This window comes from Carcharodon carcharias, chromosome 5 (assembly GCF_017639515.1).
Source record: "Carcharodon carcharias isolate sCarCar2 chromosome 5, sCarCar2.pri, whole genome shotgun sequence".
NCBI classification, from domain to species: domain Eukaryota; kingdom Metazoa; phylum Chordata; class Chondrichthyes; order Lamniformes; family Lamnidae; genus Carcharodon; species Carcharodon carcharias.
The window spans coordinates 19755891-19777256 of record NC_054471.1 but is presented as its reverse complement, the minus strand read 5'-3'; the positions used below and the strand labels follow the sequence as shown (position 1 = coordinate 19777256).

The 21366-nt window shown below is 43.8% G+C and overlaps 1 protein-coding gene across 3 annotated transcripts in view; it reads left to right on the top strand.

Annotated features, from left to right (window-relative positions):
• The window catches only part of LOC121277892 (cullin-9), a 301897-nt gene that overhangs the window by 98987 nt on the left and 181544 nt on the right, over nucleotides 1–21366 (top strand). For all 3 annotated transcript variants that reach the window (XM_041187673.1, XM_041187674.1, XM_041187672.1), the window contains exon 5: nucleotides 12025–12166. In XM_041187673.1, coding sequence (XP_041043607.1) covers nucleotides 12025–12166 — 142 coding nt within the window. The remainder of the gene's footprint in view (nucleotides 1–12024; nucleotides 12167–21366) is intronic.

The following is a 21366-nucleotide window of genomic DNA, read 5'->3' as shown; positions in this document are numbered from 1 at the left end:
AGGTAGTGGCAAGACCTTTAGAAAATTATAATACAATCAGGCAGATTCAACATGGTTATGTGAAAGGGAAATCATTTTTGGTAAATTTATTAGAGTACTTTAAGGATGTAACAAGCAGGGTGAAGAAAGGGGAATCAGTAGATGTAGTGTGTTTGGATTTCCGAAAAGCATTCGATAAGATGCCATATAAAAAGTTAGTGTACAAGATAAGAGTTTATGATGTTGCGGGTGATAAAGCAGCATGGATAGAAGATTGGCTAACTTTCTTTATACGTTCACGGGACGTGGACGTCGCTGGCCAGGTCAGCACTTATTGTTCATCCCTAATTGCCCTTGAGAAGTGGTAGAGAGTCCCCGTCTTGAACACTGCTGAGGGAGTGAATGTTTCAAGTGCTGAATAGGGTGCCAATCAAGTGGGCTGCTTTGCCCTGATTCTTCAGTGTTGTGGAAGCCACACTCATCTAGGCAAGTGGAGAAGATTCCATCACACTCCTGACTTGTGCCTTGTGGACAGACTTTGAGGAGTCAGATGAGTTATTGAATGCAGAATTCCCAGGCTCTCACCTACTCTTGTAGCCACAGTATTTATATGGATAGTCCAATTCAACTTCTGGGTCAATGGTAGCCCCCAGGATGTTGATAGTGGGGATTTCAGCGATGGTAATGCCGTTGATTATCAAGGAGAAATGGGTAGATTCTCTCTTGCTGGAGATGGTCATTGCCTGCCACTTGCAAATGTTACTTGCCATTCATAAGCCCAAGCTTGGACATTGACCAGGTCTTGCTGCGTATGGGTACGGACTCCTTCAGTATCTGAGGAGTCATGAACGGCGCTGAGCATTCCACAATCATCAGCGAACATCCCCACTTCTGACCTTATGATGGAGGGAAGCAGCTGAAGAAAATTGGGCCTAGCACACTACCCTGAGGACCTCCTGCAGCAATGTCTTGAGGCTCAGTTGATTGACCCCCCAATCATTTTCCTTTGTGCCAGGTATGACTCCAACCAGTGGAGAGTTATACCCTGATTCCCAACGACTCAAGTTTTGCTAGGGCTCCATGATACCACACTCAGTCAATTGCTGCCTTGAAGTCAAGGACAGTCACTCTCACCTCACCTCTTGAGTTCAGCTCTTTAGCCCACGTTTGGACCAAGGCTGTAATGAGGTCAGGAGCTGATTGGCCCTGTTGGAACCGAAACTGAGCATCAGTGAACAGGTTATTGCTAAGCAAGTGTCGTTTGATAGCACTGTCAGTGGACCCATGCATCACTTTGCTGATGATTGGGGGTGGTAATTGCTGGGTTGGATTTATCCTGCTTTTTCTGGACAAGACATAGCTGGGCAATTTTACACATAGCCAGGTAGATGCCAGTGCTGTAGCTGTACAGGAACAGCTTGGCTAGGTGTGTGGCTAATCCTGGAGCACAAGTCTTCAGTACTATTGTCGGAATATTGTCAGGGATGTTGTCAGGCTAAGTAACAGGGAACAGAGTGAGGATAAATGGGTTATTTTCAGGTTAGCATACTGTAACTAGTGAGGTGCCACAGGAATCAGTATTGGGCCTCAGCTCGGAACAGTTTATCTGTTGACGACTTGGATGAAGGGACTGAATGTTGTTAGGAACTAGAGATTTGTTAAATAAGTTATATCTGTATTTGGGGGTGTTAGGAATGAGTTTTAGCTTGAAGTTTAATTTGTATGTCTTTATTGGTGTGTGCAAAAGAGGGGGGGACTTGAGTTTTTGTTTCACTTTAAAAGATGCCTGCATTATAGTGAGGTTTTATGGCACTTGAAGGGGAGTTAGTTAAAACAAACACCAGGTAGAAAAAACTGGGCTGTTGCCTAGCAACAGGAGGCCCAGACTGGGACACAGAGAGACCGAAAGCAGTATGAGTTCAGTTCGTCATTCTGCTCTAAGGTGAAGGGAACAGTTTAAGTCTCTCTAGCTGACATTTTGGGAGATTATTGAGGATAATAAGTCTAGGAATCTTAGATGAGCTGCTCTAAAGTTACAGTAACAGTGAATGTCAAGTGAGTTCTGGATCTCAGGAGAGATACCAAGTTGTCAGCAGTCTACTGGGAGAGGGAACTGCACCTAAAGGAAAAAGGGAGAGGCCCCAAGGAGCCCTTTAAGCTAAGTCAAGGACAGGAATTTGGAACAAGATCCTGTTCAGTGGAAGTGGAAGTAAGGAGTATAGAGGAAGCTCCAAGCTTAAAGAGAGAAAGTTGCAGGACATAGACTTAAAGCAGAGAGGAAGGCTCCAAACTTAGAGAGAAGCCAGATGATCCAAGGAGACAGCTGAAGGTCTGTAACTCTTCACTATGGGCATATGAAGCAGTGGTGTTCTGTTGGCACAGCTGAGTATATGAGAGAGAGTGTGTGGAAGAAAGCTTGAATGCACCTGGTGATCTGGGGAGAGGAACATTGGAAGGAGAGTTTGAGGGCCTGGAGGTAGACCCTTGTGGAAGGCGTCTTAGAGAAAGCATCGTTTGGGAGAAGATTCCGAAGTGGGTTCTTCCAGAGTGGAGATTGGAGACTCTCATGAGAAAGACGGAGTTCAGTGAGATTGGTTGGCTCATGGTGTGACAAGAGCCTGGGGGGAGTTGATGAGAGAACCATTGCATCTGTTTGGGGTGGCATCTGTCACTTGTTTTCACAGTGTGGTGTGTTTGACCATAGGTCACCTATTGCTTTACCTGGACTGTGTACTTAATAGGAACATTTGTGTGTAAGATAGAATTTGTAACACGTGTTATCCTCACAAATCTGTATATATCTGCAAAGGTGCAGTTGTGGGTGAAGGAATATTGTGATATAGTTCATCTTTTCTTGTTTAATAAATGTTTTATTCTTTTGTTAAAAGTTCATCAGCTGACTCCTGTGACTGTAGAGTAGCCACTCTCCATGTTTCTAAGCTATAAAATAAAAGTTAGGATCTATCAAGTCAGGCTTCACCCTGGGATTTGGCTTGCCTAGCAGTACTATCAGCTGGAATCATAACAATGTATTGAAACCAAATTTGATACAAAGATAGTTAGAAAACAAGTTGTGGGGAGGATACAGGGAAAAAGCATAGAAGATTCTGAGGAAGCTTGACAAGGTAGATGCTAGATTCAACAATTGGGCATTGAGAACCTTCTGGGGTAGACAGTTTCAAAGATTCACAATTCTTTGAGTGAAGAAATTTTTCCTCATCTCAGTCCTAAATGATCAATGTAGTTTTTGGATGAGATGTTAAACTGGGGACCTATCTGCACCTTCAGGTAGATGTGAAAGATCTATATTTTACACTATTTTGAAGACGAGCAGGAGAGTTCTCCCCAGTGTCCTGGTCAATATTTATCTCTCAACATCACAGAAGCAGATTATCTGTCTGCCATCACATTGTTGTTGGTGGGAGCTTGCTATGTGCAAATTAACTGTCATTTTTCCTACATTACAACAGCAACTACACTTGAAAAGTTCTTCATTGGCTGTAAAGCGCTTTGATAAATATAAATATTTCCTTCCTTGAAGTGCTTTGAGATGTGTTACTATGTTAAAGGCGCTATGTAAATTCAAGTTGTTGGTCAGAAGAATCACCATACTTGTAAAATGTTGGTGGTTGCAGTTCCTCGGTATCCACTGACTTGAAATTCAGCTTCTATATTCTAAGGCCCAGAATACCTCACATGCAGCATTCTGGTACCTGCAGTGCATACAAAATATTTTCCTTCATGAGCAGTAATCTCTTTGCTGTTTTATCTATCGTAAGAAAGTATAAAGTCAATGTTTGATGATTATTTTTGAGGTAATAAAATGGGAGCGTAATAAATAATGATTTGGTAGAACAGAGCTTGAGTATTGCTGGAAAAAAAGTTTTTTTTCGAAGCTTTTCATCTTGCACTCAGGACAGTTCGCAAGAATACCAAATGTGAAGGGACCAATAACTTATGCTGTGTAGGAAGAGAGTCCTGTTTGGTTGGCAAGTGGACGCTGATTGATAGAGGCACTGCCATGGAGAATGCACCAGTTGGTGGTGACTGACAGTTAACTACCAAGCATTGTTTGAAATTTAAACCAGGCAGCTTGACTCTGATTGGTCAAGGCATTGTCCTCAGGAACGAACAAATGAATAGCTGTTACTTATTTTGTTTAGCTGAAACTGGCAAGATGTGTGTACACGTCCATTATAAAAGATTTAATAGCTGAGCACTTGGAAAACAGTGGCAGAATCAGACAGAGTCAGCATGGATTTATAAAAGAGAAATCATGCTTGACAAATCTACTGGAATTTTTCAAGGATGTAACTAGTAGAGTTGATGAGGGGGAGCCAGTGGATGTGGTTTATTTGGACTTTCAGAAGGCTTTTGACAAAGTCCCACATAAGAGATTAGAGTGTAAAACTAAAGCGTATGGGATTGGGGGTAGCATATTGAGATGGATAGAAAATTGGTTGGCAGACAGGAGACAAAGAGCAGGAATAAATGGGTCTTTTTCCGAATGGCAGGCAGTGACTATTGGGGTAGCGCAGGGATCGTTGCTGGGACTCCAGCTATTCAAATATATATTAATGATTTAGATGAGGGAACTAAATGTAACATCTCCAAATTTGCAGATGACACAAAGCTGGGTGGGAGGGTGAGCTGTGAGGAGGATGCAGAGAAGCTTCAGTGTGATTTGGACAAGCTGAGTGAGTGGGCAAATGCATGGCAGATGCAGTATAATGTGGATTATCCACTTTGGTAGCAAAAACAGGATAGCAGATTATTATCTGAATGGCTATAAATTGAGAGGGGGGAATGTGCAATAAGACCTGGGTGTCCTCGTACACCAGTGGCTGGAGGTAAACATGCAGGTGCAGCAGGTGGTAAAGAAGGCAAATGGTATGTTGGCCTTCACAGTGAAAAGATTCGATTACAGGAGCAGGGATGTCTTGCTGCAATTGTACAGGGCCTTGGTGAGACCACACCTGGAATATTGTGTGCAGTTTTGGTCTCCTTATCTGAGGAAGGATGTTCTTGCTATAGAGGGAGTGCAGCGAAGGTTTACCAGACTGGTTCCTGGGATGGCGGGACGGACATATGAGGAAAGATTGAGTCGATTAGGATTATATTCGCTGGAGTTGAGAAGAATGAGGAGAATCTCATAGAAACCTATAAAATACTAACAGGACTAGACGGTAGATGCAGGAAGGATGTTCCCAATGGTGGGGGAGTCCAGAACCAGGGGTCACAGTCTGAGGATATGGGCTAGACCATGTAGGACTGAGATGAAGAGAAATTGCTTCACCCAGAGAGTGGTGAGCCTGTGGAATTCGCTACCACAGAAAGTAGTTGAGGCCAAAACATTGTATGCTTTCAAGAAAAAGTTAGATATAGCTCTTGGGGCAAAAGGGATCAAAGGATGTGGGGAGAAAGTGAGAGCAGGCTATTGACTTGGATGGTCAGTCATGATTCTAATGAATGCTGGAGCAGGCTCGAAGGGCTGAATGGCCTATTCCTGCTCTTAGTTTCTATGTTTCTTTCTGTCTGCAAAGAACAGAGCCCTTTGTATTAATATATGTAGTTTCCAGTACACTCAAATGTGCCACAGTGTGAGCCTGACTGACTGTCTTAAATTGGTTGGTTTCGGAGTATAATAGTGAAATTGCGGCATTGGATTATAAATCTCAAGCAAGCTGTTGTTGGCTGGAATACAAATGAACAATAGTAATGGTCTATGTTGTGTTTCGCTGCTGGCTATTACATTTTGAACCTTAAATTTGTTTTGGATTGCTGTCAGTTGCCACCTGGGATGGCTGATCTTGCTGTAAACAATCTGATCAAGTACTCAGTGCAAAAGTCATAAAGTCGATATGCCACAGAAGGAGCCATTGAGTCCATGCCGGCTTTCTGTAGTCAGATCAATCCCATTTCCTGCTCTATCCCTGTAGCCCTGGAACTTTATTTCCCACTTAATGTCCTTTTGAATTCTCTCGATGTCTGCTTCCATCACCCTCAAAGGCAGCAAGTTCCAAGTCATTACCACTTGCTGCATAAAAAAGCCTTAATCACATCCCACTTGCATCTCTTGCCCAAAACCGTAAATCTGTGTCCCCTAGTCCTTCTGGCATCAATGAATGGGAACAACTTTTTTTTTACCTTAGTAAATCTGTCATCATTGTGCAGACCTCTATAAAATCTCCCCTCAATACCTTTCGGTCCAAGGAGAACAAGCCCAGCTTCTCCAACCTAACCTTTTAGCTAAATTCCTCATCTCTGGAACCATTCTGGTAAATCTCCTTTACCCATCTCAAGTCTCTCACATCCTTCCTAAAGTGTGGTGACCTAAACTGGATGCAATACTTCAGTTGTGGCCTGACCAAAGATTTATAAGGGTTCAGCATAAGTTCCTTGCTTTTGCACTCAAAAGCTCTATTTATGAAATCCAAAATCCCATATGCTTTGCTAACCGCGCCCTCAATATGTCCTACCACCTTCAAAGATCTATGCGCATAAACCCCCAGATCGCTCCGTCCCCATACACTCTTTGGGCTGAATTATGTCAGCCAGCCTCAGGTCCTGATGGTGTCACTGCAAGTGGGTGCAGTCACTGGCTGTGAGGAATCCAGCTAGCTGACCACAATCACATGACTGACGGGTCACTTTGCACTAATGAGTTGAAGCAGGTCTAATTGTATTTATTTGTTCTTGTAATGTAGGTGACACTAACTGGGCTAGTTTAAATGCCTTAAAATTAGTTGGGAAAATGTCTCAGCTATAGTGCATTTATTTCATTTTGAGTATATGTAGTAATAAAGACTTGGCAAGGGAAAGTTAACTGAAAAAAGGAGGGATTAAGTTGTAAGAATTTCTCTTCTAGAACAAAGAACAAAGAAAAGTACAGCACAGGAACAGGCCCTTCGGCCCTTCAAGCCTGCGCCGATCATATTGCCCATCAATTAAAACATTTTGTACTTCCGGGGTCCGTATCCCTCTATTCACATCCTATTCATGTATTTGTCAAGCTGCCTCTTAAACACCACTATCGTACCTGCTTCCACCACCTCCTCTGGCAGCGAATTCCAGACACTCACTACCCTCTGTGTGAAAAACCTACCCCGCACATCTCCTTTATAGTTTTCTCCTCTCACCTTAAATCTATGTCCCCAAGTAATTGACTCTTCCACCCTGGGAAAAAGCTTCTGACTATCTACTCTGTCCATGCCACTCATAACTTTGTAAACTTCTATCAAGTCGTCCCTCAATCTCCGTTGCTCTAGTGAGAACAATCCGAGTTTCTCCAACCTCTCCTCATAGCTAATAACCTCCAGACCAGGCAGCATCCTGGTAAAGCTCCTCTGCACCCTCTCCAATGCCTCCATATCCTTCTGGTAATGTGGCGACCAGAATTGCACACAATATTCCAAGTGTGGCCTAACCAAGGTTCTATACAGCTGCAGCATGACCTCCCAGCTTTTACACTCAATACCCCTGCCAATGAAGGCAAGCATGCCATATGCATGCCTGACTACCTTATCCACCTGCGTTGCCACTTTCAGTGACCTGTGGACCTGTACACCCAGATCCCTCTGCCCATCGATGCACTTAAGGGTTCTGCCATTTACTGTATAATTCCTGCCTGTATTAGACCTTCCAAAATGCATTACCTTGCATTTGTCCGGATTAAATTCCATCTGCCATTTCTCCACCCAAGTCTCCAACCGATCTATATCCCTTGTATCCTTTGACAATCCCCTTCACTATCTGCAACTCCTCCAACCTCAGTGTCGTCTGCAAACTTACTAATTAGCCCAATTACATTTTCCTCCAAATCATTTATGTATACTACAAACAGCAAAGGTCCCAGCACTGATCCCTGTGGAACACCACTAGTCACAGCTCTCCGTTCAGAAAAGCACCCTTCCACTGCTACCCTCTGTCTTCTATGACCAACCCAATTCTGTATCCATCTTGCCAGCTCACCTCTGATCCCGTGCGACTTTACCTTCTGTACCAGTCTGCCATGAGGGACCTTGTCAAAGGCCTTACTGAAATCCATGTATATAACATCCACTGCCCTTCCATTGTCGATCGTCTTTGTCACTTCCTCGGAAAACGCAATCAAGTTAGTGAGACACGACCTCCCCTTCACAAAACCATGCAGCCTCTCACTAATACACCCATTTGCTTCCAAATGGTAGTAAATCCTGTCACGAAGAATCTTCTCCAATAATTCCCTGCCACTGACGTAAGTCTCACCAGCCTGTAATTTCCTGGATTATCCCTGCTACCCTTCTTAAACAATGGAACAACATTGGCCATTCTCCACTCCTCTGGGACCTCATCTGTAGCCAGTGAGGGTACAAAGATTTCTGTCAAGGCCCCAGCAATTTCCTCCCTTGCCTCCCTCAATACTCTGGGGTATGTCCCATCTGGCCCTGGGGACTTATCCACCTTAATATTCTTCAAGACGCCTAACACCTCCTCTTTTTTGATCTCAACATGATCCAGACTATCTACACTCTCTACCCTAGACAATTCGACTACTAAGTCCTTCTCTTTGGTGAATACTGATGAGAAGTATTCATTTAGTATCTCTCCCATTTCTTCTGGCTCCACACACAGATTCCCACCTCTGTCCCTGAGTGAGCCTACTCTATCCCTGGGTACCCTCTTGCTTTTTACATATGTATAAAAGGACTTGGGATTTTCATTAATCCTGGTTGCAGTGACTTTTCATGACCCCTTTTAGCCCTCCTTACTACTTGTTTAAGTTTCTTCCTACTTTCTTTTATTCTCCACGGGCTTCATCTGTTCCCAGCCTTCTAGTCCTTATGAATGCTTCCCTTTTTTTGACTAATCTCACAATATCCTTTGTTATCCAAGGTTCCTGAAACTTGCCAATGCTTATCCTTCATCCTAGCAGGAACATGCCGGTCCTGAATTCTTATCAACTGACGTTTGAAAGCCCCCCACATGTCAGTTGTTGATTTGCCTTCAAACATCCACCTCCAGTCTAGATTCCTCAGTTCCTGCCTAATATTGTTATAATCAGCCTTCCCCCAATTAAGCACCTTAACCCGAGGACTCCTGTTATCCTTATCCACCAGTACCTTGAAACTTACTGAATTATGGTCACTTTTCCCAAAATGCTCCCCTACTGAAACTTTGATCACCTGGCTGGGTTCATTCCCTAATACCAGGTCCAGTATTGCCCCTTCCCTAGTTGGACTATCTACATATTGTCTCAGGAAGCCCTCCTGGATGCACCTTACAAATTCTGCACCATCCAAACCCTTAGCACTAAGTGATTCCCAGTCAATATAGGGAAAGCTAAAATCACACACCACGACAACACTATTGCTTTTACATCTTCCCAAAATCTGCCTACATAACTGTTCCTCCATCTCCTGTCAGCAATTGGGAGGCCTATAGTAAACCCCCAACATTGTGACTGCACCCTTCCTATTCTGGAGCTCTACCCATATCGTCTCGCTGCATGAGTCCACCGAGGTGTCCTCCTGTCGTACAGCTTTGATATTCCCCTTAACCAGCAATGCAACTCCCCCACCTCTTCTACATCCCTCTCTATCCTGCCTGAAACATCTAAATCCTGGAATGTTTATCTGCCAATCCTGTCCATCCTTCAACCAAGTCTCTGTAATAACAATAACATCATTGTCCCAAGTACTAATCCAAGCTCTATGCCTTGCCTGTTATACTTCTCACATTGAATCAAATGCATTTCAGACCCCCAGTCCCACTGTGTTCAGTAATCCCTCCCTGCCTGCCCTTTCTCTTAGTCCTACTGACCATTTTCACTGGTTCCCAGTCATTTATTTCACCTGGTGACCTATTGCTCTGGTTCCCACCCCTTTGCCATACTAGTTTAAACACCCCCCCCCCCCCCCGAGTGACACTAGCAAACCTCGCAGCCAGGATATTGGTGCAACCTCCAGTGTAGATGCAACCCGTGTTTCTTGTACAGGTCCCACCTGCCCCGGAAGAGATCCCACTGATCCAGATATTGGAAACCCTCCCTCCTACACCATCTGTTCAGCCACGTGTTCAGCTACACTATCTTCCTATTTCTAGCCTCACTGGCACGTGGCACAGGGAGTAATCCTGAGATTACAACCCTAGAGGTCCTGTTTTTTAACATTCTGCCTAACTCTCTGAACTCCCTCTGCAGGACCTCATCACTCTTCCTGCCTATGTCGTTAGTACCAATGCATACCACGACCTCTGGCTGTTCCCCTTCCCCCTTCAGAATATCCCGTACCCGATCAGAGACATCCTGGACCCTGGCACCATGGAGGCAACATACCATCCTGGTGTCTCTTTCATGACCACAGAAACGCCTATCTGAGCCCCTGACCATGGAGTCCCCTATGACAATTGCTCTTCTGTGTTTTGACCCCACCTGCTGAACAACAGAGACAGCTGTGGTGCCACTGCTCTGGCTACTGCAGTTGTTTTCCCCTGAAAGGCCATCCCCCCAACAGTATCCAAAATGGTATATCTGTTAGGGGGACAGCCACAAGGGATTTCTGCACTGACTGCCTGCCCCTTCTAGCGGTCACCCATCTATCTGTCTGTAGCTTGGGTGTGACCACGTCTCCAAATCTCCTATCAATGATGCTTTCTGCCACCTGAATGCTCCTAAGTGCATCCAAATGCTGCTCCAACCGATCCATGCAGTCTGTGAGGAGTTGCAATTGGGTATATTTCCTGCAGATGTAGTTGTCTGGGACACTTGAAGCATCACAGATTTCCCACATCCCACAGGTGAAGCACTTCATCCCAGCAACTGCCATTTCTGGAACTATTTAATAAATTAACTTAAATCTAATAACTGCCTATTGACTCCTTATTAACTATACGTACCCTAGGGCTAGATTTCTACTATAAATGCTAAATTTTAAGAACAATAATCCCCTGATTCTGGTCTAGATACCCTCTACTTATTAATTAAGTGATTAATTTATTTGTGAATGGCTGTATTATACCAGTTATTCAATAGGGTGCCTTACTCTGAAGATTCAGTTTTTTCTGACTAATAAGTGTCTACATTTGGATAGAATCTACAGAAGCTATTACAATATAACATATCTGAGCTTTTGCACAAACACCAAATTGAAGAGACTGCAAGGTGCTATCTCTTTTAATGGAGGTAGTCATTAGGTTTGAGACAGATTGTACTGCAATGCCAGCTTTAGGAGAGAAGGGGGCATTAGAAACAGGAGGGTTTCATCTAATTTGTACCATTCTAATGCTGGTTTAACCTTAGTGAGAGGTTAAGAAATTGGGTTGCAAGTACTTGGCTGTTTTTAATTCTTCTGTCCTGATACCCCAAGCAGTATTTTTATTCATTCATGGGATTTGGGTGTTGAAGGCTTGGCCAGTATTTATTGCCCATCCCTAATTGCCCTTGAGAGGGTCAAGAAGAGAGTGAGCTGCTGCCTTGAACTTCTGCAGTCCATGTGGTGTAGGTATACCCATCGTGCTGTTTGGGAGTGCTGTCCAGCGACAGTGAAGGAACGGAGATATATTTCCAAGTCAGGATGGTGAGTAGCTTGGAGGGGAGCTTGCAAGTGGTGGTGTTCCCATCTATCTGCTGTCCCTGTCCTTCTAGATGATAGTGGTCGTGAGTTTGGATGATGCTGTTGAAAGAGGCTTGGTGAGTTCCTGCAGTGGATCTTGTAGGTGGTACACACTGCTGCTACTGTGCATTGGTGGTGGACGGACTGAATGATTAAGGTGGTGAATGGGTGTGAATCAAGTGGGCTGCTTTGACCTGGATGGTGTCAAGCTTCTTGAGTGTTGTGGGAGCTGCGCTCATCCAGGCAATTGGAGAGTATTCCATCACACTCCTGAATTGTGCCTTGTCGATGGTGGACAGGCTTTGGGGAGTCAGGAGATGAATTACTTGCCACAGGATTCCTTGCCTTTTTTGAGGTGTGGTGAGGGAGTGGTGTTGGTGTTGTATGAGGCGGGAGGAGAAATGACTGGATTTTGATTCTCAATTTATTAAACTCTATTCCTCTTTATTTTTAGGTTTTCTGGCACCAGTTGAACAGAACATATTGGGTACACTGGCACATGATTGAGATCATTGGGGATGGATCAAGTGGGCAGGTGGAGAAGGAATCGCAGGAGAAAGCTTCTTCACTGGCTGAAAACCTTAAACTAACAACAGGTAACTGTGTAAACAACCAGATAAGACATGACTTACCCTGAGATAATGTACCAAGGGGAGCTGCAGCACTTGCATAAGTGGCCATTTCTTTCAAGAGCCCAAAGAGATTGTGTTTGTTGGTGGTGATTGAATTTTGGAGGGAAATGCAGCTGAAGCTGCTCTTGTTCTCACTGAGCATTACCTGTGAACATAGCTCCCAGCAGGAGTCATTGGCTAACCAAAAGGCACAGGAACTGTGGGTTAATTGTAAAATCCCTGTTGCTAGCTCCAGCTGAGGTCAGCTGATGTGGGGCAAATGGTGAATCACATAGGATGTTCTAACACTTCACTAACGCTGGCATCTTCATTCACAAAACAACTGGAGTGGTGCAAATGTGGAACTGAGAAGGTTTTAAACTAAACACTGGGGGTAAGAGATCAAATTTAGGAAGATGTGGTAAATCAAAGAGTAGAGACAAGGCAAGAGAAAAAGGTATTAATATGGGAAATGATAAATGGACTGTGACAGGAAGGGACAGAGAATACAAATCTAAGAGTAAATTGGCAGAAAAGGCTAGAGGTTACAAAAAATAATAGAATGACAAATCTAAAGGCTCTGAATCTGGATACACATTGCATTTGAAACAAAACAGATGAACTGATGGTGTAAATAGAAATAAATAAGTATGATCTGATAGCCATTACCAGAGACATGGCTGCAGGATGACAGATTGGGACCTGAATATTGAAGGATATGTGACACATAGAAAGGGCAGGAAGCTAGACAAAAGCGGAGGGTGGCTCTATTAATTAATAATGTTATTAGCACAATAGAGAGGGATGACCTAAGTTCAGGAAATCAGAATTTAGAAGCGATTGGATAGAAATCACATAATGAAGTATCCCCTAGGTAGCAGCGATGATACTATGAATTCCACATTCACTTGTCGGGAGTGAAAAGTGGGTCTAAGAAGAGTCATACGGACTCAAAACGTTAACTGTATTCTTCTCTGCAGACGCTGCCAGACCTGCTGAGTTTTTCCAGGTATTTTTATTTTTATTTTTGCTAAGAATTTTAAAGTTAAATAAGGACAATTATGAGGGCATGAAAGCAGTGCGAGCTAAAGTGAACTGGCAAATTAGCTTAAGAGATATGTCAACAGAGATGCAGTGGCAGATATTTAAAGGGATTTTAAAAATACACAGAATACATACATCCCAACTAGAAAGAAAAATTCCAAGGGGAGGATCCACCATCGTGGTTCACTAAAAACGTTAAAGATAATATCAAACCTAAAAAAAAAACATGCAATTGTGCAAAGATGGGTGGCAGGTCAGAATCACAGATTCAGACAGTGCAGAAGAGGTCCTTCAGCCCATTGAGTCTGCACCAACACGTGAGAAACACCTGACCTACCTACCTAATCCCATTTACCAGCACTTGGCCCATAGCCTTGAATGTTATGACGTGCCAAGTGCTCATCCTGGTAGTTTTTAAAGGATGTGAGGCAACCCGCCTCCACCACCCTCTCAGGCAGTGCATTCCAAACCGTCACCACCCTCTGGGTAAACAAGCTTTTCCTCACATCCCCCCTAAACCTCCTGCCCCTCACCTTGAACTTGTGTCCCCTTGTGACTGACCCTTCAACTAAGGGTAACAGCTGCTTCCTATCCACCCTGATCAATGCCCCTCATAATCTTGTACACTTCGTTCAGGTCGCCCCTCAGCCTTCTCTTCTCCAACGAAAACAACCCAAGTCTATCCAACCTCTCTTCATAACTTAAATGTTTCATCCCAGGCAACATCCTGGTGAATCTCCTCTGCACCCCCTCCAATGCAATCACATCCTTTCTATAATGTGGCGACCAGAACTGCACACACTACTCCAGCTGTGGCCTCACCAAGGTTCTATACAACTCCAACTACTTTTAGAATTTATGGCTCGATTGATAAAGGCAAGTGTCCCATATGCCTTTTTCATCACCCCACTAACATGCCCCTCTGCTTTCAGAGACCTATGGACACACACGCCAAGGTCCCTTTGTTCCTCAGAACTTCCTAGTGTCATGCCGTTCATTGAATATTTGTCAAATTACTCCTTCCAAATTGTATCACCTCACACTTTTCAGGGTTAAATTCCATCTGCCACTTATCTGCCCATTTGACCATCCCATCTGTATCTTCCTGTAGCCCAAGACACTCAACCTCACTGTTAACCAACCGGCCAATCTTTGTGTCATCCGCAAACTTACTAATCCCTAGCCCCCACATAGTCATCTATGTCGTTTATATAAATGACGAATAATAGGGGACCCAGCACAGATCCCTGTGGTACGCCACTGGACACTGACTTCCAGTCAATAAAGCATCCTTCTGTCATCACCCTCTGTCTCCTACAACTAAGCCAATTTTGAATGCACGTTATCAAATTACCCTGTATCCCATGTGCATTTGCTTCCTTTATAAGAAACTTCTTTAGCTTGAGAGTGGTGAATCTATGGAATTCATTGCCCCAGAAGGCTGTGAAGGCCAGGTCATTAATGTATTTAAGACCGAGATAGATAGGTTCTTGATGGGTTTCGGGATCAAAGATTACGGGGAGAAGGCAGGAGAATGGGGTTGAGAAACTTATCAGCCATGATTGAATGGCGGAGCAGACTCGATGGGCCGAATGGCCTAATTTCTGCTCCTATGTCTTACGGTCTTAAGTCTCCCATGTGGGACCTTGTCAAAGGCTTTGCTGAAATCCATATAACCTACATCAACTGCACTACCCTCATCTACACACCTGGTCACCTCCTCAAAAAATTCAGTCAAATTTGTTAGGCATGACCTCCCTCTGACAAAGCCATGCTGACTATCCCTGATCAAACCTTGCCCCTCCAAGTGGAGATAGATTGTCTCTTTCAGAATTTTCTCCAATAGTTTCCCTACCACTGATGTGAAACTCACTGGCCTGTAGTTCCCTGGCTTATCTCTACAACCCTTCCTAAATAGCAGAACCACATTATCTGTTCTCCAGTCCTCTGGCGTGGCCAGAGAGGAATTAAAAATTTGGGTCAGAGCCCCTTGCGATCTCCTCCCTTGCCCCCCCTCAGCAGTCTGGGACACAAATCATCCGGACCTGGAGATTTGTCCATTTTTAAGCCTGCCAACACCTCCAATACCTTGTCACTCCCTATATCAATTTGATTAAGAACCTCACAGTCTCTCTCCCCAAGTTCGATACCTTCAACCTCATTCTCTTGGGTGAAGACGGATGTGAAGTATTCATTCAACATTCTAGCGATGTCCTCTGGCTCCAACTATAGATTGTCCCCTTGGTCCCTTAAGGGCCCTACTCTTTCCCTGGTTAGAAGATTGGACAGGATATAAAAAAGCATCAAGGAATGTCTAAAAAATTAATGAGGAGGGACAAATTAGAGTGCTAGAGAAAGATGGCTGGAAATATAAGGACAGATATAAGAGTTTCTTTAGATATTAAAAAGTAAAGAGTAAACAAAGTGAGTGTTGGTCTTACAGAAAATGAGTCTGGGGAGTTAATAATGGAAAATAAGGAGATGGCAGATGAATTAAACAGGTTTTTTGCATTGGTCTTCACGATAGAGTGTGCAAGTAGCATCCCAGAAATGGCTGTAAATCAGGTAATTGAAAGGGAGGGAGAAACTGCAGAAAATTACAATCATCAAAGAAGTTATACTGTCCAAATTGTTGGAGCTGCGAGCTGACAAGCCCTTGGGTTCTGATGAACTTCACCCTAGTGTCTTAAAAGAAGTGGCTGCTGAGATAGTTTGAGATAGATTGGTTTTAATTTTCCAACATTCCCTAGATTCGGGGAAGGTTCCATTAGATTGGAAAATAGCGAATGTAACTCCTTTATTCAAAAAGGGAGACAGAAAGCAGGAAACTACAGGCCACTTAGCTTAATATGTCATAGGGAAAATGTTAGAAGCTATTATTAAAGACATTATAGCAGGGCATTTAGAAAAATTCAAGGTAATCAGGCAGTGTCAACATGGTTTTGTGAGAGGGAAATCATGTTCAACCAATTTATTAGAGTTCTTTGAAAAAGTCACATGTGCTCTGATAAAGGGGACCCAGTGGATGTACTTAGATTTCCGAACAGCATTTGATAAGGTGCCACGTCAAAGGTTATTGCGGAAAGTAAAAGCTCATGATATAGAGAGTAACATATTGGCATGGATAGAAGATTGGCAAGCTAACAGGAAACAGTGAGTAGGGTCAATTGACCCATAAATGGGTCAATTTCTGGTTGGCAAGATGTAATGAGTGATGTGCCAAGATCAGTGCTGCAGCCTCAACTTTTTGCCAAAATTATTACCAAATTTATATTAATGACTTGGATGAAGGGATGGATGGGATGGTTGCTAAGTTTGCAGCCGACACAAAGATAGGTAGGAAAATGAATTGTGAAGAGGGCATAAGGAGGCTACAGAAGGAAATAGATAAAATAAGTGTGTGGGCAAAGATCTGGGAAATGGAGTATAACGTGAAAAAAAGTGAAACTGCAGACCCGGGAATCCAGGGGAACAGAGTCTCGGGAGATGAGATTGAAACGCTGGGAGGTGAGCAGTCATTGAGGCAGTGTGAGTTGGAGTGACTTTTGGATGGAATTCAGAGGTTAGATCTTCGAAGGTGAAGAATGAAATCCCTCATGAAAGAGGCAGAGTTTCAACGAGATTTGTTAACTCAGTGTTTATTGAGTGGGTTGCTGAGAAATCTGTGGTATCTGTCTGGGTTACATTTGCCATTTATTGTCCAGTGTGGCATATTCAACCACACTTTCTCCGTTAATTCACATGTACCTCATCTTAAACCTGAATGTAAAGAGTATAAGATAGATATTGTAAATTCCTTTATTTTTCTGACTTTGTAAAGTTAATTTTGTTTGTTTAAAAAAACGTGGAATCCTGTGGCTTTATTTTCTTAGTAAGTGCCTTGAATCTTAAACTTTGTCTGCTTTAGACAAAGCCTTACTGGTCCTTAACCGGATCTTACCAAAACCTTGGGGGTCTGGTCCAGGACCATACGTTTTACAGCACACAAACACAGCCTGCCTGGTCTATGTTGCTGCTTGTGATCCACTCAAGTCCCTCTCGTGTTACTGCATTTCACCACATATTTCTTTCTCCCTTAACTGCATCTAAAGTATGCTAATCATCTCACCCGCTCCATGTGGAAGCATCGTACGAGTTACGAGCAAGAGTAGGCCGCTCGGCCCCTCAAGCAGGTATGTGAAGAATCAGAAACAGGGGAATTTATATTGGGGAACAAAGAAATGGCTGACCAACTAAATACTTACTTTGGTTCTGTCTTCACAAAGTAGGACACAAATAACATACAGAAATGTTGGGGAACACAGGGCTTAGCAAGAGGGAGGAACTGAAAGAAATCAATATTATTAGGGAAATGGTGTTGGGGAAATTGATGAGATTGAAGGCTGATAAATCATCTGGGACTGATAATCTACATCCCAGAGTACTTAAGGAAGTGGCCCCAGAAATAGTGGATGCATTGGTGGTCATTTTCCGAGATTCTATAGACTCTGGAACAATTGCTACAGGTTAGAGGGAAGCTAATGTAACCCCGCTATTTAAATAGGGAGGTAGAGAGAAAACAGGGAATTATAGACCAGTCAGTCTGATGTTGGTAGTGAGGAAAATTCTAGAGTCCATTATGAAAGATTTAATAAGCTGAGAACTTGGAAAACAGTGGCAGAATCAGACAGAGTCAGCATGGATTTATGAAAGGGAAATCATGCTGGACAAATCTGCTGGAATTTTTCGAGGGTGTAACTAGTAGAGTTGATGAGGGGGAGCCTGTGGATGTGGTTTATTTGGACTTTCAGAAGGCTTTTGACAAAGTCCCACATAAGAGATTAGCGTGTAAAATTAACGCGCATGGGATTGGGCGTAGTTTATTGAGATGGATAGAAAACTGGTTGGCAGACAGAATTGGCGCTGGGACCCCAGTTATTCATAATATATATTAATGATTTAGGTGAGGGAACTAAATGTAACATCTCCAAATTTGCAGATGACACACAGCTGGGTGGGAGGGTGAGCTGTGAGGAGGATGCAGAGATGCTTCAATGTGATTAAGACAAGCTGAGTGAGTGGGCAAATGCATGGCAGATGCAGTATAATGTGGATAAATGTGAGGTTATCCACTTTGGTAGCAAAAACAAGAAGGCAGATTATTATCTGATTGGCTATAAATTCAGAGAGGAGAATGTGCAACGAAACCTGGGTGTCCTCGTACACCAGTGGCTGGAGGTAAGTATGCAGGCGCAGCAGGTGTAAAGAAGGCAAATGGTATGTTGGCCTTCATAGCCAGGGGATTCAAGTACAGAAGCAGGGATGTCTTGCTGCAATTATACACGGTCTTGGTGAGACCACACCTAGAATATTGTGTGCAGTTTTGGTCTCCTTATCTGAGGAAGGATGTTTTTGCTATAGAGGGAGTGCAGCGAAGGTTCACCAGAATGATTCCTTGTATGGCGGGACTGACGTATGAGGAAAGATTGAGTCGGTTAGGATTATATTCGCTGGAGTTGAGAAGAATAAGGGACACCTCATAGAAACCTATAAAATTCTAACAGAACTAGACAGGGTAGATGCAGGAAGGATGTTCCCAATGGTGGGGGAGTCCAGAACCAAGGGTCACAGTCTGAGGATATGGGGTAGACCATTTAGGACTGAGATGGGCAGAAATTTCTTCACCCAGAGAGAGGTGAGCCTGTGGAATTCGCTACCACTTAAAGGAGTCGAGGCCAAAACATTGTATGTTTTCAAGAAGGAGTTAGATATAGCTTTTAGGGGTAAAGGGATCAAAGGATATGAGGAGAAAGCGGGAGCCATGAGTTGGATGATCAGCCACGATCATAATGAATGGTGGAGCCGGCTCAAAGGGCTGAATGGCCTACTTCTCCTATTTTCTATGATTCTATGAGCCTGCTCTGCCTTTCAATAAGATCATGGTTGAGCTGATTGTAACCTCAACTCCACATTCCCATCTACCCGATAACCTTTCACCTTGTTGCTTATCAAGAATCTATCTACCTCTGCCTTAAAAGTATTCAAAGACTCTTCTTCCACTGCCTTTTGGAGGAATCGAGTTCCAAAGACTCATGACCCTTTGAAAGAAAAAGATTTCTCCTCATCTCTATCTTAAATGAGTGACCCCTTATCTTTAAACCGTGACCCTTAGTTGTAGATTCTCCCACAAGAGGAAACATCCTCTCCACATCCACCCTGTCAAGTCACCTCAGGATCTTATATGTTGCAATCAAGCCACCTCTTAATCTTCTAGATTCCAGTGGAGGAGGTGGCGGTGGCATGGTGGTATTGTCACTGGACTAGTAATCCAGAGACCCATGGTAATGCTCTGGGTACCTGGGTTTGGATTGAATTCAATAAAAAATCTGGAATTAAAAGCCTATTGATGGCCATGAAACCATTGTCGATTGTCGTAAAAACTCATCTGGTTCACTCATGTCCTTTTGGGAAGGAAACCTGCAGTCTTACATGTGACTCCAGACTCACAGCAATGTAGTTGATCTTTAAATTTCCTCTGAAATGGCCATTCAGTTCTCAAGGGCAATTAGGGATGGGCAATAAAGGATGCCTCCATTGCATGAACGAATGAAAAAAGGATACAAGCCTAACCTGCACAACCTTTCTCAGTCTTCAATGCTACTGTCGGCCGAGCCTTTGCAGCATCTAGTGTATTCAGCTGTTTCTTTCTCATACTGTCTGAAGACTGGCACCTATATTATGGGGAATCATAGGTGGAGGCTGAGATGGATCATCCACTTAACACTTCTGGCTGAAATTGGTTGCAAATTTTGCACTGTCTTTTGCACTGATATCCTGGGCTCACCCCTCATTGAGGATGGGGATATTTGTGGAGCCTCTGCCTCCAGTGAGTTGTTTAATTGTCCACCATCATGCATGACTGGATGTGGCAGAACTGCAGAGCTTAGATCTGATCTGTTAGTTGTTGGGATCGCTTCGCTCTGTATATCGCTTGCTGCTTAACATGCAAGTAGTCCTGTGCTGTAGCTTCACCAGGTTGACACCTCATTTTTAGGCATGCCTGATGCTGCTCCTGGCATGCCCTCCTGCAATCTTCATTGAACCAGGGTTGATCCCCCGATTTGATGGTAATGGTAGAGTGGGGGACAAGCTAGACCATGAGGTTACAGATTGTGGTTGTGTACAATTCTGCTGCTGTTGATGGCTCTCAGCACTTCATGGATGCCCCAGTTTTGAGTTGTTAATTTGTTTGAAATCTGTCCCATTTGGCACGGTGCCACACAACATGATGGAGGGTATCCTCAATCTGAAGACAGAGCTTTGTCTCCACAAGGGCATTGTGGTAGTCACTCCTGTTGATGATGTCATGGACAGATGCATTTGCGACAGATAGATTAAAGAGAACGAGGTCAAGTAGAATTTTTCCTCTTGTTGGTTCCCTCACCACCTGCCGCAGACCCAGTCTTGCAACTATGTCCTTTAGGACTCGGCCAGCTCGGTCAGTAGTGTTGGTACCAAGCCATTCTTGGTGATGGACATTGAAGCCCCCAACCCAGAGTACATTCTGCGCCTTTGCCGCCCTCTGCTTCCTCCAAGTGATGTTCGATTCACCTGATTCATCAGCTGAGGGAGGACAGTAGGTGGTAACCAGGAGATTTCCTTGTCCGTGTTTTACCGGAAGCCATTAGAATTTATGGGGTCCACAGTCAATGTTGAGGACTCCCAGGGCAACACCCTCCCAACTGTATACCACTGTGTCGCCACCTTTGGTGGGTCTGTCCTGCCGGTGGGACAGAGATGGTGAATGTGGTGTCTGGACATGGTTTGTAAGGAGTCTGTGTGATAGCTCTGCCAACTTCTTTGCAGGGTCCACAGGGCTGGGTGTGTCTTTGTCATTTTCGGTGCCTCGGTCAATGCTGGGTGGTCTACCCAGTTTCATTCCTTTTCATTGTGAAGTGATACAACTGAATAGCATGCTAGGTCACTTCAGGTTCAACCACATTGCTGTGGGTCTGGAGTCACATGTAGCCCAGACCAGGTAAGGACAGCAGATTTCCTTCTCTAAAGGACGTTAGTGTACCAAATGGGTTTTTATGACAATCGACAATGGCTTCATGGTTAACATTACCGAGACTAGCTTTCAATGCTTTAAGTGTATAGTA